Source organism: Gracilinanus agilis, chromosome 6, assembly GCF_016433145.1.
Source record: "Gracilinanus agilis isolate LMUSP501 chromosome 6, AgileGrace, whole genome shotgun sequence".
Taxonomy (NCBI): domain Eukaryota; kingdom Metazoa; phylum Chordata; class Mammalia; order Didelphimorphia; family Didelphidae; genus Gracilinanus; species Gracilinanus agilis.
This window is the reverse complement of record NC_058135.1, coordinates 117,297,501-117,312,882: the sequence shown is the minus strand read 5'-3', so window position 1 is coordinate 117,312,882 and position 15,382 is coordinate 117,297,501. Positions and strand designations below refer to the sequence as shown.

At 39.3% G+C, this 15,382-nt stretch overlaps 1 protein-coding gene across 1 annotated transcript in view; it reads right to left on the bottom strand.

Moving 5' to 3' along the window:
* DCHS2 (dachsous cadherin-related 2) overlaps positions 1-15,382 on the bottom strand; it is a 352,313-nt gene that overhangs the window by 136,649 nt on the left and 200,282 nt on the right. Inside the window, exon 3 of the mRNA XM_044680745.1 lies at positions 11,283-11,514. Coding sequence (XP_044536680.1) covers positions 11,283-11,514 — 232 coding nt within the window. The remainder of the gene's footprint in view (positions 1-11,282; positions 11,515-15,382) is intronic.

Genomic DNA, 15,382 nt, shown 5'->3' with positions numbered 1-15,382 from the left:
TTTTTTAAAGCTAAACCATAGCATCCTCCCCTCTCTCATTCTCTCTCTCTCTCTCTCTCTCTATATATATATATATATATATATATATATATATACATATATATATATATATGAAAGATTAAAAAGCTGCTTGTAAGCTTCTACGCCTTATTTCTGCCTGTCTGGTGTCATGCTGTTAGGAGTATGCATCTTCTGTGTTTTAATTACCTATCATTCTGTGTCTATAAATATGCTGCACCTCTAATTTGAGATGTGGTATCCATTATAATGTGAATAAACAAAGAACAGACAATAGGGCTGCCAATGTAAACTCTTCCTTTGTTCCTTTGCACTGGCTAGCCAAGCTAAGGATATTTTCTGCTATCACAGATGCTGTTGCTAGAAAAAGAAGCAAGCCAAAGGAATTTCTGATGGAAGGAGCTGGGCATGGGGGCCGGGGGGTGACAATGAGACCCAAATGTCAAACCTTGTAGCGAAGTCGTCCCCTGCAAACTGTCTGCTCTGGAAACAAAGAAAGACTCTAATAGTGGAGAACATTTTGTCAAATTGAACAGGACAGTCTCAAAAGCTAAAGAATGGTCCTTTTGAAACTACTAAGGAGAATGTTCCAAACAATGGAGAGTTGAAAATGACATCTAGCCCATAATGGTATTAGTAGTACTTTAAAAAATAGAGCTAATAATAAATATGCCTCTCATGTTTCCTCTTTCTAAAACTCTAAATAGTGTGGTTTGCCTCGAGCCCACATCAAAGGAACCCAACCAACTGAGGAAAAAGAAGAATGAAGGCCCAATTCAACATCTCCCTCTCCTGGTGCCTAAACACATTTTCCAACAATTTTCTTGGAACCAACAACAAACTTAGAAAACCAGAAACAGAAACGGGAAAAGCAGCCCACGAAAAGAAAGCAACCACCCCAGGATCCCGCCCCCTCTGGCCCCCTCTGGCCGGGGCTTCCTATGAACATGCACACAATGAGTCAAAGAACTCTTGTTTTTGCTTCAAGGAGCCAATGGGTTGAGTCTTGGTCACAGCACAAACAAGCGAGGGGAAGATCTCGAGCCTTCTGAGAGCTGGGTTTGCCGGCTCCGTTGGAAATAGTAGCTTGCTTCAAAGAGCACTAAAATAAATAAATACGGGACTGTGGGAGAACTATAGAGTAACCTGGGACAAAATGCTGCTTCTATTTTCTATTTGCTTAGCTGTAGACATGGGTTTTTCCAAAAGGATGTGAGTTCCTGGTGAGCCGAGCCTTTCTGACTTTGACCTTCGCATCCCCAAAGCATATCCCAGGCCCTAAGAGAGACTTAATTCCTGCTCATTGGATTGAATTTTGTGATGGCTCAAAGTGCTGAGTGTCTGGGATCTAGGTGCTACCCCCTCCACCTGACCACTAGAAGATTATCTGGAGGAGATACTGTAAGCCAACAGTTTGAGGATCCCAGGTGGAATCCCTTCAGTGCACACATGTTCCCACATAAATACACAAATATACAGATGAGTACAAATGTCTGTGAATGTATATCTGTACGTGTGAATAGGTGCAAACTTTTTGGTATTGTTTCTGAGTTCAGTTTTTTTTTTAAATAAAGCTTTATCGGTGCTTTTATTTTTATATCACAATTATTCTTATGATGGGGGACATTTTTGGAGGTCTAGAAGTATGAATATGAGTTGTTGTCAATTCAAGACAGGATCTTTCTTGGTTGTATATCATCTCTGGTTCAGAGTAGTACAAAGAGGCTACAAAGATGGTCTCATGGCCAATCCAAGAATTTAAATGCACTGAGTTCAGTTTAAGCCCCAAATTGATTCACTCCATGGAAGAAGCAGTGAAGAGCTGCCCGCTCACCACTCCTGCCCCATACCCTGCTTTTGTCCAGGGGTGCTTCTTCTCTTAACCTAGGAAGCAGAAAGGCATCGAGTAGACTTTGAGGTGCTCTCTATAGAAAGGTACCAAAAATAGCTACCATATTTACAAAGCATTTTAAAGGATACAGAGCAATTTTTTTTTCACAACAGCCCTGTGAGATAGCTAGGGTATTCTCATTTTTACAGATAAAGAAACTGAGGTTCAGAGAGCTTTTGACTTGCCCAGGAATATATAGCTTATAATCAGTAGAACTAAGATTCCAAGCCAGGAATGTCCTAGATCTAATTCCAGCCCTTTCTCCACAATACTGTGCCCCCTTAAAAATGAGAGGTAGAAAGGGCATTGAGATCTTGTATCTTTAGCCCTTACCTTTGCCAGGACATTGGAGGTTTGAGATTATTATCAGGGACAGAAAAATGTCATTCAACTCCTTTCCTTAAATTTCCAGGGAATTGTTCCATATGAGTGATTTTAGTCCCGAGAAGGAGGGTGGTACATGTGGTTCTGGTTTATGCAGCTGGCATTATATGCTACTAGTGGAGAATGGCAGAGGAAGGAATTACGGTATTTCATCTAAATTCAGACCATATGGCCATCTGCCAAGGTGATGGATCTGGAGAGCAAGAGCAAAGTCCAGAATTTTCCCCACACGCAAATCTGCTTCATTAGAATCCAGAAGTGATGCCTGGAGCCTTTGTCTTAAGAGAACGGGGTCTCAAGTGTCTCCCCTTATGCCACACACAGAGGAGAGCAGGAGGACAAAAAGCAGACAAAGACTTATTAACTACCTCCCCAGCTGAATGTAGCAAGGATTCCAAGTGGAATGAAACTTTTCCTGATGCCCTCACCTGCTAGCGTCTCATCTCTCTAAGTACTTTGCCATGGTTTTCCTTAGAATTAAATTTGTTATAGTAATTTAAGATTTGCAACCAAAAAAGACACATATTTGAGCCTCACAACAACTCTGTGAGCTAGTTGCTTTTATTCTCCCCATTTTATAGATTGTAAATAGAAACTGAGAGAAGTTAAGTGATTTGCTTTGAGTCACATACCTACTAAGCATCCAAGGCAGGATTCCAACCAAAGTCATTCTGACCCTAAGCCCAGTCAGTGCTTTATCAACAACTCCCTCTCTACGAAAACACAATTTAGCGTGGGGAGAAATGGCTTTGAAGTCAAGAAGACCTCGGTCCAAAACCCATTTCTAACACATACTGGCTATAGGATATGGGGCAAGTCAACCTTTCCAGGGTTCTTCCAATGGCATCAAACTCAAATAGAAAAGGATTCCTGAAGGAAAGTTATAGACTTAGACCATCACGAATGAACATGATCATTTGCATTATATTTTTGTTTATTTTTGTTAAACAATTCCCAGGTACATTTTCATTTTGTTCCAGCAGGACCCAAGTTCTACACCTCTGTTGTAGGCTATTCTCAAAGACTGTAAATTACTGTAGACCATAAGTTTCCCTGATACAGATGTTTTCACACCCAGAAGTTTCTCAAACCAGTGAAATCACAGGCCTACTCCCCTTTTCCTTTACATTTTATAGAGGTACTTGCATTCTCCTCATTGGAAGCCCCTTCAGGATCAAGACTGACTCTAACTGCACTATTATCAAGGGGAACTTAATAAGTGCCTTTTGATTGAGCGAAGGGGGAAAATGGCAATAATAATGAAAGTGAAATCACCACCAAGCTTCAACGGTCCCTTTACAAAGGTTCCAGGCATCACTTCTGGGTTCAAATGAAGCAAATTAGCATGTGGGGAAATTTCTGAACTCTGGTCTCACTCTCCAGGTCCATCACCTTGGCAGAGGGCCATCTCCTCCACATTTAGTTGGAATAGCATAATTCCTTCTTCTGCCATTCTCCACTGGTAACAATTCTACTTACCTCCATGAACCAAAGATACTGAGCCTATTGAGCTGCAGTTTAATACAAGTATAATCAATTAAACCAAAAGTTACTATTAGAGAAAAAAGGTATACTGGAGAAACTGAAATAAATAGCCCTGGTGGACTACAGTATAAGAGTCATTTAAATTATGTCACCTTTAAAAATGGTTTCCATTTAGATAATTAACCACTTATTAAATTGGGAGAGCTACATCTATTCTTACAAGTTACCCAAATGCCAGGAGAATAGTATAAATAATCAAAGCTACTGGCTTTGAACTCAAAAGGTCTAGGTTTAAATTCTGACTCTGTCATTTGCCTATGTGACCTTGGTCAAGTTATATAACCTTTCAGCCTCAGTTTCCTCACCTATAATTAAAAGATCTATAGTAGATAAATTCTAAGGTCCTTTCCAATTCTAAATCTATCATTACATAACTAATATAATATAAATGAAAGCAATTCTAAAAGGCAGCCGAACTAAAATTAAAGTCAGTGACTCACTTTCCTCGATTGTGAGAGACAAAAACTGCTGTGAACCATTGGATAGAGGAGCCCCTTCCCCACCAGGCTGCCACGTGTCCATGAACACATGGTGGTACCTCTGCTTTTTCTGCCTTCAATGTATTTATCCTCTGGGATCTTCAGTGAATCTAAATGCCTCAATGGAAGTACTCAAATATTCTTCAAGATTAGAAAATCTACCATAGTCATCCAAAGTCTCATTGACCTCGCAGCAAGTTAGTCGGTCAATAAGCATTTATTATATACCTACTTTGTGTCATATACTGTGCTAAGCACCACAGACACAAGAAAGAAAAAAGATAATGTCTTACAGTTTTAACTGGAGGAAGACAATACATAAAAAACGAGGCAGCTGGGTGGCTTAGGATTGAGAGCCAGGTTCAGAGACAAGAGGTCCTGGGTTCAAATCTGGTCTCACATACTTCCTAGCTGTGTGATCCTGAGCAAGTTGCTTAACCTTCATTACTTAGCCCTGAATACTTTTCTGGCCTTAGAATCAATAAGGCAGAAGGTAAGGTTTTTTTTTAAGAAGCTAAAAAAAAAGCTGAAGAGAAGATACTTGGATGATGACCACCTGCAGCAGGAGGGGAAATGATAAAGTGATATACTGGTCATCTTCCTTAAATGGAGGGCTTGATAGGAATCTCTGATGCCCATCCTCTACTCCTTCCAATGAGAGGAAGAGAAGGGGTCCCAGAGCCAGAGGGCAAGGAAGAGGAGTGAGTTTCAGAGTTGACTATAACTGTCATCCTAGAGCCAGTGAGAGCAGCTGCTAGCTGGATTAAGGAGTCAGCCCTGATGAGTGAAGGAGCAACTAACTCATTTATGAACTATGCCGCATCCAGAAATGAACTTGAAAATTCCAAGAAGTTAAAGACTCCTTAGCTGAGAGATATTATCTCAGAGAAATTAAGTTTTTTGTTTATGTGTATGTGTGTGTTTTTAGTAGCCACTTTTAAGTTTGAACTCCCTATCCCCAGGGTCCCAGGTTTATAGAGGAGAGAGTATGTTCCCAGTGTGAGATGTTGCTATACTTCAATCCTTGCCATATTTTTTCAGTAAAATTCCTTTGTAAAAGCTAATTAAAAGAAAAGAAAACAATAATGGTGACAACCAATATTGGTTTCCAAAGATACAGTAAAACCCACTACCTCTTCTTAAAGGGCGGTGTGGACCAGAGGTGCTAAATGGGGCATACACTATTAGATGGGGTCACTGTGCAGAATGGATTTGCCTAATTGTTTTTCTTTGTTACAAAGGAGTGTTCAGTATATCAGGATGTACATGTGGCATTAAAAAAAGATGCCAATAGAACTTCCCAATAAAATAAGATAAATTGTCTGAGCATTCTGTGTGTGGCTGGCCTTAATTATCTTTAAAATAAGTACAGCAGTATATCCATTTCTTAATTACTCATGGTAACGGTAGAAAAAACTCTAAGTAAAAGAAACTCATAGATAACTGTGAAACACAATTTTCTACAATGCCTTTATCTACTCTCCCACTAAATTCTTCACTAAGGCTGCAAAACAGCCCAGTTTTAGTTTCACCTTCTCCTTTCCACCTTCCACAGTGACAATCTGACCCAAAAAATTATCATTGTTGAGAGAAGAAAAGGAATGAGATAAACCACAAGCCACATAGTCTGTTCCTAAATATCAGAAACTGAGCAATCTGATTTATCTTATGAAAGGACAGTCAAAATGCTTATAGTTGTAATTAGTAATATAAGGGGTTTTTTTTCTGTCAGCAGCTGTGTAATAACAAGTAGGCAGATTCCACCCTACGATATCTTCTTTTCCCACTCACCTCAACTGGCCAAGACTAGGACTCTTTGTTGCTACTGGCAATTTCATTCTCCTCCTCTTTTTCCTATTGTAGACCCAGTTCTACTGTCACTAGACACAGTTTCCCTGCCCATGGCCAGCAGCCCCTTCCCACCCTGTCCTCTCCTCCTAAGTTGTGGAATGGGGCCAGGAGCAAAGGGGAAAGAAGAGGGAAGAGAAAATAAGATTTTAGCCCTAACTCATCTCCTCCTATCAATTACTTTTCATCACTACAATCAGGGCCACAGAGCAATTGAGCTATAGAAATTATATAGACAGATTGGAAGGAAAAGCAGTAGAGTCGGGAAGACACATTAGATGCCTGTATTTCCTAGGGAGAAAGTAATGAAGATCTGTACTAGGATGATGGTATTGAGGACAGAAAGTATTCTGGAAGCCTTGTAACTGATCATGTATGAAGATAAAGGGAAAGACAAGCCCAAGATACTCAATTTTTCCAACAGGAAAGACTGAGGGAATGGTAGCACCAAAGAAAGAAACAGTGAAGTCAGAAGAAATGGCAACAGAAGTAGGAAAGACAGTAACTTTAAGTACTGGTTATGTTGATCTGGAGGCAGCAGAGGGACATTCAGGTAGAAATTTTCCATGCTGTGTTTCCTAACCCTGCATCTGCTCTAGTCAGAGCCATGCTGGCTGGGGATGAACTTTTTCTTCCTTGTCACCTTTCACAAATCTTGTCTACTCAGGCAACCTTGACCTTATCAGTTCAACTCAAGGGTAAATCATTGTTGTAGGACTTGTAACATTTATTTCCTAGTTTGGGATCTCTAGCACACATTATTCTATGCATAATCACATTTTTGTTCTTAAAATTTTGTAAATGAAAATGCCATTGTCTAACTACAAAATAAATTGATATGCTGGCTATAGAATATATATGTATACATGTATGTAAAATGTGTGCATACATATATGTGTTTATAGCCATTTAACTTCTCGGTATCACAGACACACAAATATATGAATTCACATATAGAGAGCAGCTTTAATAAGTCATGAAGATCATTGGTAGATATTCTAAAATTTATAATCTTCAAGGGCTGTTTTTGAGAATTGACTTGAGAAGTGACTTGCCCAAAATCATACAGTTAGTCTCTAAAAGAGGTGGGACTTGAACCAAGGTCTTTCTGACTCATGCTAGCCTTCTATTTGCTCTTCCGCAACTTCTCCTCTTATTTCCCCAAATATTAGCAAATCAATCTAAGACTCTGAGAAAGTAGGCAACTTCTGGACAATCACATGGCTCAAAAAGTGGCCAAAGCAAGGAAGTCCCATCTTCCATGATGCTAGTACCGAGGAACAAGCATTCTTGATGAAGTCTCATCAGAATATACTAAGGTTTTCATTTTTGCATTTCTGTGCATGCATGTATATGTGTTTGGATCTGGAAAGAACATGAGCAGTGACCTCTTCTAATAGTATAATAAAGACCACAGTATAAAAAAAAAAGTGGCCAAAGCAACAACTTCAAGCTCAGCTCCTAGTCCAGTGCTTACCACAGTGCCTAGCACAGGGTAGGAGCTTAGTAAAGTTAACTTACAAACTGAGAATTCTTTCTGTTTTTGTGGTTGTTCAGTTGTTTCAGGCATATCTGATTCCTCATGACCCCTTTTGGAGTTTTTCTTTGGCAAAGATACTGGAGTGGTTTGCCATGTCCTTCTCCAGCTCATTTTATGGGTGAGGAAACTGAGGCACACTGTGTTGACTTAACCAGAGTCACATAGTTTGTAAGTGTTGGAGGTGAGATTTGAATTTAAAAGGATTGAAAAGATTAAACTTAAGAACTTAAGTCTTCCCCAGTGAACTCAGGCTTAGCACTCTCCACGGTGCCACTTTTGTTTTTTCTCCCTGTTCTTTCCATTCTACCAGTTGGTTTATAACTTCAAAGAACCGACTTACCAACCAACCTTTAGTACACAACTAGTTCAAATTTAGGGAGCTGCCTGTTTACTAGATTCTCTTTATTACACTAAAAAAAAAAAATCAGTAACTCTTCATGATGTTGTTTGATACTCTGTAACTAAAGGTTATATTAAAGTATTACCAGACCTCATGAATTACTCATGAGCCCTGATTAAGTACAACCAGATTCCAAGCGTTAGAAGGTTGGGAATAGTGTCTTCAACCCAAATGCTCCCACATCAAAAAATGCCAGCAATAATGACCTCAGGCTACTTCCATTACGAATCTGGGTCTTGCTTTCTAAAAAGACTATGATACTTCCATGAGATAATGACCCCGTCAAGTGTTCCCAATGATTAGCCAAAGCATTTACCTCATACCAAATGCCAGAACTGGAAGCACGTGGCGAATGGTGAACTAGCGAACCAAGCCAGGACCCATTCCATAAAAGTACAGAATATCCCCTGCGTCTCCAGTGCCCAACAGGGGGAGCTGAAAGAAACATCTAGATGCTGTTTAGAAACCTTTAGTTAAATGCTTTTCGAGATGCTGTTCCCTGATTATTGATTGACCTATATATTTTTTGGCAACTCTGAAGCCCTAGAGGGTCTGATTTGACAGGGAGTTAAGGTCCATGGTTAAAGTAAATTATGAAAAAGCCAAGATAAGCAATCTGACTTCCTAAAAAGATTAGTTTCTTCTGTTCTCGGGAATGTTTCAGGGGCTACGTCACTGGCATTGTTTTTGAGCAAGGAAAGATTTGCCTTCAGATGACTGCCAGAGTAAACATCTAATCCCCTGGATGGTCCCAAACAACAGACTCAAATTTCTAAACCCCATGAAGAAAAACTACCTAGGTCTAAAGAGTGGCTTGACATCAGTCCCGTGGCACTTTCTAGGGAGACAGGGTCTAAATGACAAGCGGGAAGGGCGAGAAAGCACAGACTTGAGGGATGACTGGTTTAATTGCCTCAAAGTCCTGCTCATGGAAAAGGAGCACGATATTCTTTGCTATTTGCCCTCCAGAGCAGTAGAGTGCTGCCATGCATGGGCCAGCAGCTGCTGTACTCCACCTTGGGACCCAGCTCCCAAACAGATGGTTCGAGCAAAGCAAAAGTTTGGAAATCATGGGATTCCATCATCCCAACCCAATAGAAGCACACATCCCACCCTCTGCAGAGGTCAAACATTCCAAAGGAATTGACATAAAAGGCAAATTGAGTTTCTTCTTGTTCAACCTTATACTCCCTCTAAACATGACTTCACACTGACTAGCTCAACTCTTTGGTATATAATCCCCTGCTCTGGAAGGAAAACTGAGGAAATCAAGATCCAGAGATTAAGTGACTTGCCCAAGGGTGAGGCAGGCTCCCGGACTTCAGAGGTAGAGTTCTACCATGGTGCTGCACTACTTCCACCACAGCATCAAAGTGTTAGGGCTGGAAGGCTCTTTGAAAGCTCGGGTAGGACTCCCTAATTTTATAAGTGAAGAAAAAGAGACCCGGGGAAGTTCCTGACCTACCTGGTGTTACATAGAAAATAAATGATAAAGCTAGTCTTTGAAAGTGGGTTCTTTGTCTCTGGTTTCTCTATCAAGGTAACTCAATGGCACGATGGATAGAGTTCTGGATCTGAAGTCAGGCAGATCGGAGTTCAAATCTGGTCTCAGACATTTACCAGCTGTTTAAGCCTGGGCAAATCACTTTCTTTCCCTTTATATCAGTTTCCTCAACTGTAAAATGAGGATAATAACAGCATCTACCTCATAGGTTTGTTGTCATAAGATTCAAATGGGATGATATTTGCAAAGTGCTTTAGCAGAGTCCGGCTCCTAGTAGATGCTAGATAAATGCTTATTCCTTCCCTCTCCCTTTTCTTTCACTCTTATTCAGGCATTTTTTTTTCAGTTGTGTCCTTGGATTTTCTTGGCAAAGATGCTGGAATGGTTTGCCATTTATTCTCTAATTCGTTTTACAGATGAGGGCACTGAAGCAAACAGGATAAAGTGACTTGTTCAGGGTCACACAGCTAGTCAGTATCTGACACCAGATTTAAACTCAGAAAAAAAGAGTCTTCCGGACTCTAGGCCTGGCACTCTATCTCCTACACCACCCTCACCAATATTCACTTCTTCTACCCTCCCATCCCAGTGTAGAATGCGATCAATTCACATCTTCTCATTTGTTCAATTCGTGCATCTTTTGCTTCCCTTCTTTTTGAAAAATAGATTTATTGTTGCTTTTTGTTTTCGCTCCACAATCATTTCCCCTCCAGTTCATTTTCTATCCCATCCCCACTGTCCTCTAAGCCCTTCTTTTGTAATAAAACAAAACATTTAAGCAAAGTCAACCAGCACAGTAACTCCCTCCGCCAGTGTACATTTGCACATTCCACATTTGGACATAGTGCTTCTCTATCCTATGTCCTTTCATGCATCTCCCACAGAGATTTTATGATCCACTCTAGAAGCCTTTCACTTGGTCAGTTAATACCTAATCACGTAAGTGGTTCCTAAAGTAGATACTTGGAGTTTCGATATTCCCTCATTTTCTAAGGAATTTAAAATCTTTCCACCAGGAATAAACAGAGGAAGGTCATGCTTTACAGAAACCAATGACTCTTTAGAAAGATGGATTCCTTTGGGATAAAAGTTACCATATATCTGGCATCTTTTAGAATAATAGATTATTTTTTAATCTGGAAAAGACCTTAGAGATCATCTAATTTATTGCCTTCATTTTACAGAGGAGGAAAATGAGACTTAAAGAGACTAAGTGACCCATTCATGGTTTTGTCGCTAGTTAGGATCTGGTTCTTCAGAGGTCGCCCAATGTTCTTTTCATTAATATTATTTATTAATACTTGAAATTGATGCTTCTAAATGCAGAATGTTAATAATAAATAAACATTTTAATAAGCAAGACAATGTTTTAAAAAAGCCAGAAAGGGTCTTTTAGTACACCATCGATTTAACAAAAAATAACCTGGCATACTTCATTTAGAGGTTATCTACTGGCAAAATAGTTTTTCTGCTCCTTTTTCATGAGCATTAATTACATGCCATCCAATTCTTTATACCAAGGTATCATTTACTGTAAGAAATAGCTCCTTCTTTGCCAAACAACCCAATCTAATTTTCTGGTTCTTGCACTCTCACTCTTAATACAGAAGCCACTGCTTTCCAAGGAAAACTGTCCTAAGATTGATTTAGCCCTACCTAAACTTCTCACATACCTGTGGCAGCATCAACTGTGAAGAGGGAGGAGAAGTCTCCTGGAATGAGCTCATAAGCCACTACTCCATATATTCCGGCATCCCTGTCAGTAGCGACGACATTGAGAATCTCCGTGCCTGGCTGTGTGTGCCCACTGATGCTCGTCACGTAGGAGGCCGGGTTAAAAACAGGTTGATTATCATTCACATCCTTCAGCTCCACTCGAACAAAAGCTTGGGCACTTAGTCCACCCTGTTGGATAAATGAGAAACGATTAAAAACACAGCTCTGCTAAATGATGGATGGTAGGACAACCAGCAAACTGAAACAAGAATGGAATTTTTAAAGAACTAAAGAAGAAGAGTTTTGTTCTCTTGGATAAGCATATTTATATCTATTTGTAACAAATCATATGTATTATATTAGTTGTGTTATATATTACATTGTTATATATTTTTAAAAAATAAAAATAAATGGTAACTCAAAAAAATCTGTTACAGTGCTTTTAACCTTAAGTCACCAATTCTTACAAACAATGGGCAATACTTTTGCTTCATTTGTTAAAGCACAAAGCAGATTTTCCATGTCTTTCCTTTATAGATATTCTGTCTCAAGAATATACGCAAGTGATGCTGCCCCAATGGCTATATAGGCCTCCTCCCAGTTGCTTTGCTTTTGCAACTGAATTTACTTTGAATCTAGTTTGAATGTATTTTGTATATAGCTATTGCTATATAGGTTGTCTCCTCTATTAGAATGTCAGCTTCTTGAGGGGAGGAATTGTTTTCTTATATATATATATGTATATGTGTATACATATATATAAACATATATACATACATACACACAATTTGGCATACAATAAATACTAAATAACTGTTTGTTGAATGTTTGAAGCTGTCTTGGCACTTTTATTTCATTAGCAAGACTATTACCTTTAAATAGGCTAATGTTGGGAAAATAAGGGAAGTTTATCTGATGCCTTCACATCTTCTCTTTGGATAGGTCCTTATGATTTTAGAATGATCTCTCTCTCTCTCTCTCTCTCTCTCTCTCTCTCTCTCTCTCTCTCTCTTCTCTTCTCTTCTCTTCTCTTCTCTTCTCTTCTCTCTTCTCTCTTCTCTCTCTCCTCTCCTCTCTCCTCTCCTTCCCTCTCCTCTCTCTCTCCCTGTCTCTCTGTCTCTCACACAGACACCCAATGTCCCAGTAGTACTAATAGATTTTAGAGTAGGAAAAGACCTTGAGTCCATCAAATCTAATCTATCCCTTTTTTGTTGGCTTGTTTAAAGGATGACAGTTATTGGTTTTTATCACCATAAAAGTGAACCATTTCATTTTTCAGATGATGTAACTGAAGTCCAAGAGATATTAAGTGATTCACCCACTGTCCTTGTGGTTGTTGAGCTAGTAATTATCAGAAGTCGGATCTGAACCCACCTCTTTCTGGGTCTAAATTCAGTGCTCTGTCTCTTATATCTATTAAATGTTAATAGTCCAGGATCTTCTTTTGTAATATAGAGTTCCCTCCTCCACCACCTGGTCAGGCCAGTTCCCCATATATTATTATTCAGGCTCCCAATCTTGCCTTCCTCTCTTTCCTCATCAAAATTCAATCATCCTAAGTCTCATTCCCTCAGGGTCTAAATGCCTTCCTGCTAATAGGATAAATTATTTCAAGATAGGGTTCTAATGATTGCTAAGAGCCTAATGTTAGGATCCTGATTGATTAACCATTCTTGGTCATATCATAATCATCATCTGACACCAAGTGACATTTTAGCTGTTTGAATGAGGAGGAGGGAGAATCATTTCTTCCTTCCCCACACAGCTCCAATCCAAACAAAATGAGCCCTTGATGAAGCATGTGAAAGGATTAAGCCAGTAGCTTTTTGCTGCTCACAAGGAAAGATTCCTTTGTTTAAAAACTCTCAGATTCAATAAAAGAAGTATTGGGGACAATCTTTCATTTGCCTTTTGTTCAGGTATAGGGGAATATTTGGGGAATGACAAAGGTTGACCTCAAAGGGAATGATAAAAAGTGGTAGTTGACTTCAACCTTCAAAGAAAGGAACAGAGGTAGAGACTCTACCAGAGTCTACACTAAATAAATGGATGGAGCTTGAATACAAACTAGGCTTTTAAGGTCTTATTTTCTCAACTTTTACCTTTTCTTTTCCTGGTAGGCTGAGCAGAAAATGACAGCAAGTATTCACCTAAGCAAAGAAGAACCAAGACATATCTTTCCCATTTTTCTAACGGGTTAGGAAATAAAGATCCTGCATGACCTATTATAGTGGGAAAAGTATTACCTCTGGAATTAGAGGGCCTGTGTTCAAATTCTACTTTTGACAGTTTATACTATGTGTTTTTGGAAAAATCTCTTAGCCTCTTTGAGTCTCAGTTCCTTCATTTGTAAAGTAAGGGAGTTGAATTAGATGATCTCTGAATTGCCTTCTAATTTTTGACCCATGATCCTAATTCCTGTATGCTATTGACAAGTATCTGTGCCTTTATGGTTACTATTAATTATTATATCCTCTAATGATAGAAGCCATTTGTAATGGGCTTGTTTCTTACATGTGTAAAGCTGAACTAACTAGATATTTCCAAAAAATTCCATCTATTTGCTAGTAGCAAATACCTTTCTTCATCTCTCATTTAAGAAAAAAAATTGTTTTAGCAGGGTTGTTTCTGCCCTTCAAATTTCCTACTACCCAGTGCCATGATGGATCCTAAAGACAGCACTAACCATTAACAGTTTTAATAGAAAGATGCAGGCAACAAGTTTAAAGAGAGAATTGTTCTTAACAGTTCTGGAAGAACAAAGATAGAGACTATACATTTTAAACATGTGACTTGATGCATTCACCCAGAAGAATAAAACTATGAAAGAACTTCAGGAGGAACTTCAGGCATTGTCATAAGCCAGTGAGGGAAATGGTTTTTAGGTACAACAGGTTCCCCTAGTGCTCTGTCTTATGTCCCCTCACTCTTCCACTTTGTGATCTCACCAACTTTCATTCAATGATCATATCTAGGCCATGATTCTATTTCTATTTATACAGCTATAATACATCAGTCTCTCTCCTGAGCTTCAGTTATTCATTCCCAATTACCTCTTAGACACCTTAAACTGGATGCTCCATAGGTATGTCAATTTCAATGCCCTCAAAACAGAATTGATTGTTTTTCTTCCCAAAATCTCCTCCCTTCCAAAAATTCTTATTACTGTTTAGTTTGCTAACATCCTCCTGGTCACCTATGCTTACAATCTTAGCACCATCCTTGGCTCCTTACCCTTACTCACTTCACTTTGAAAATGCAGTCTGTTGCTGAATCTTATTGTTTCTGGCATCATAATACCTCTCTGAGACATTCTTTTCTCTCCACTCATATAGCCAAAACCCTACCTTAGACTCTTGGACTCTGCTTTGATTTTGGTAGGTCACAACAGCCAGTCTAAACTATAGTGATTGCCTTCTCACTGGTCTCCCTGCTTCTGTATCTTCCACTCAGCCACTCTCACTTGATCCATCCATTCCCACAAGGTATCTTCCCATGACTCTCTTCTCTCTTGTGGCCAAACTTTTTTAAAAGACCATCTACAACAGATGCCTCTGATTCCATTTCTCTTGCTCTCTTAGTTCTTCCCAGTGTCGCTTCTGATCTCACAAGCCTCAGCTGCTCTCTCCAAAGTGACTAGAGATCTCTTAACTGCCAAATCTAATGGCCTTTTCTCAATCCTCATCATTCTTGACACTCCAAATCACCCAATTCTAATTGATACTCTCATCTTTCTAGATTTTAGTGACACTCCTCTCTCCTGGTTCTCCTACCTATCTGACTTTTCCTCCACTGTCTTCTTTGCTAGATCTTCATCCATGTCATGCCTGTCCCCGAATACTCTGTCCTGTGTCTTTTCTCCATTTATTCTCTTTCAATTTATCTTATCATTTCCCATTATTTTGATTTTCTCTGTACAAATGACTCTTAGAATGACTAACCCAGGCCCAACATCTCTCCAGTTGCACATCTCCAGCTGTTTATTGGATATCCTGCAGAAATCTTAAACTCAACATGTTCAAAACTGAACTCATTATCTTTGCCCCCAAACCTCTCC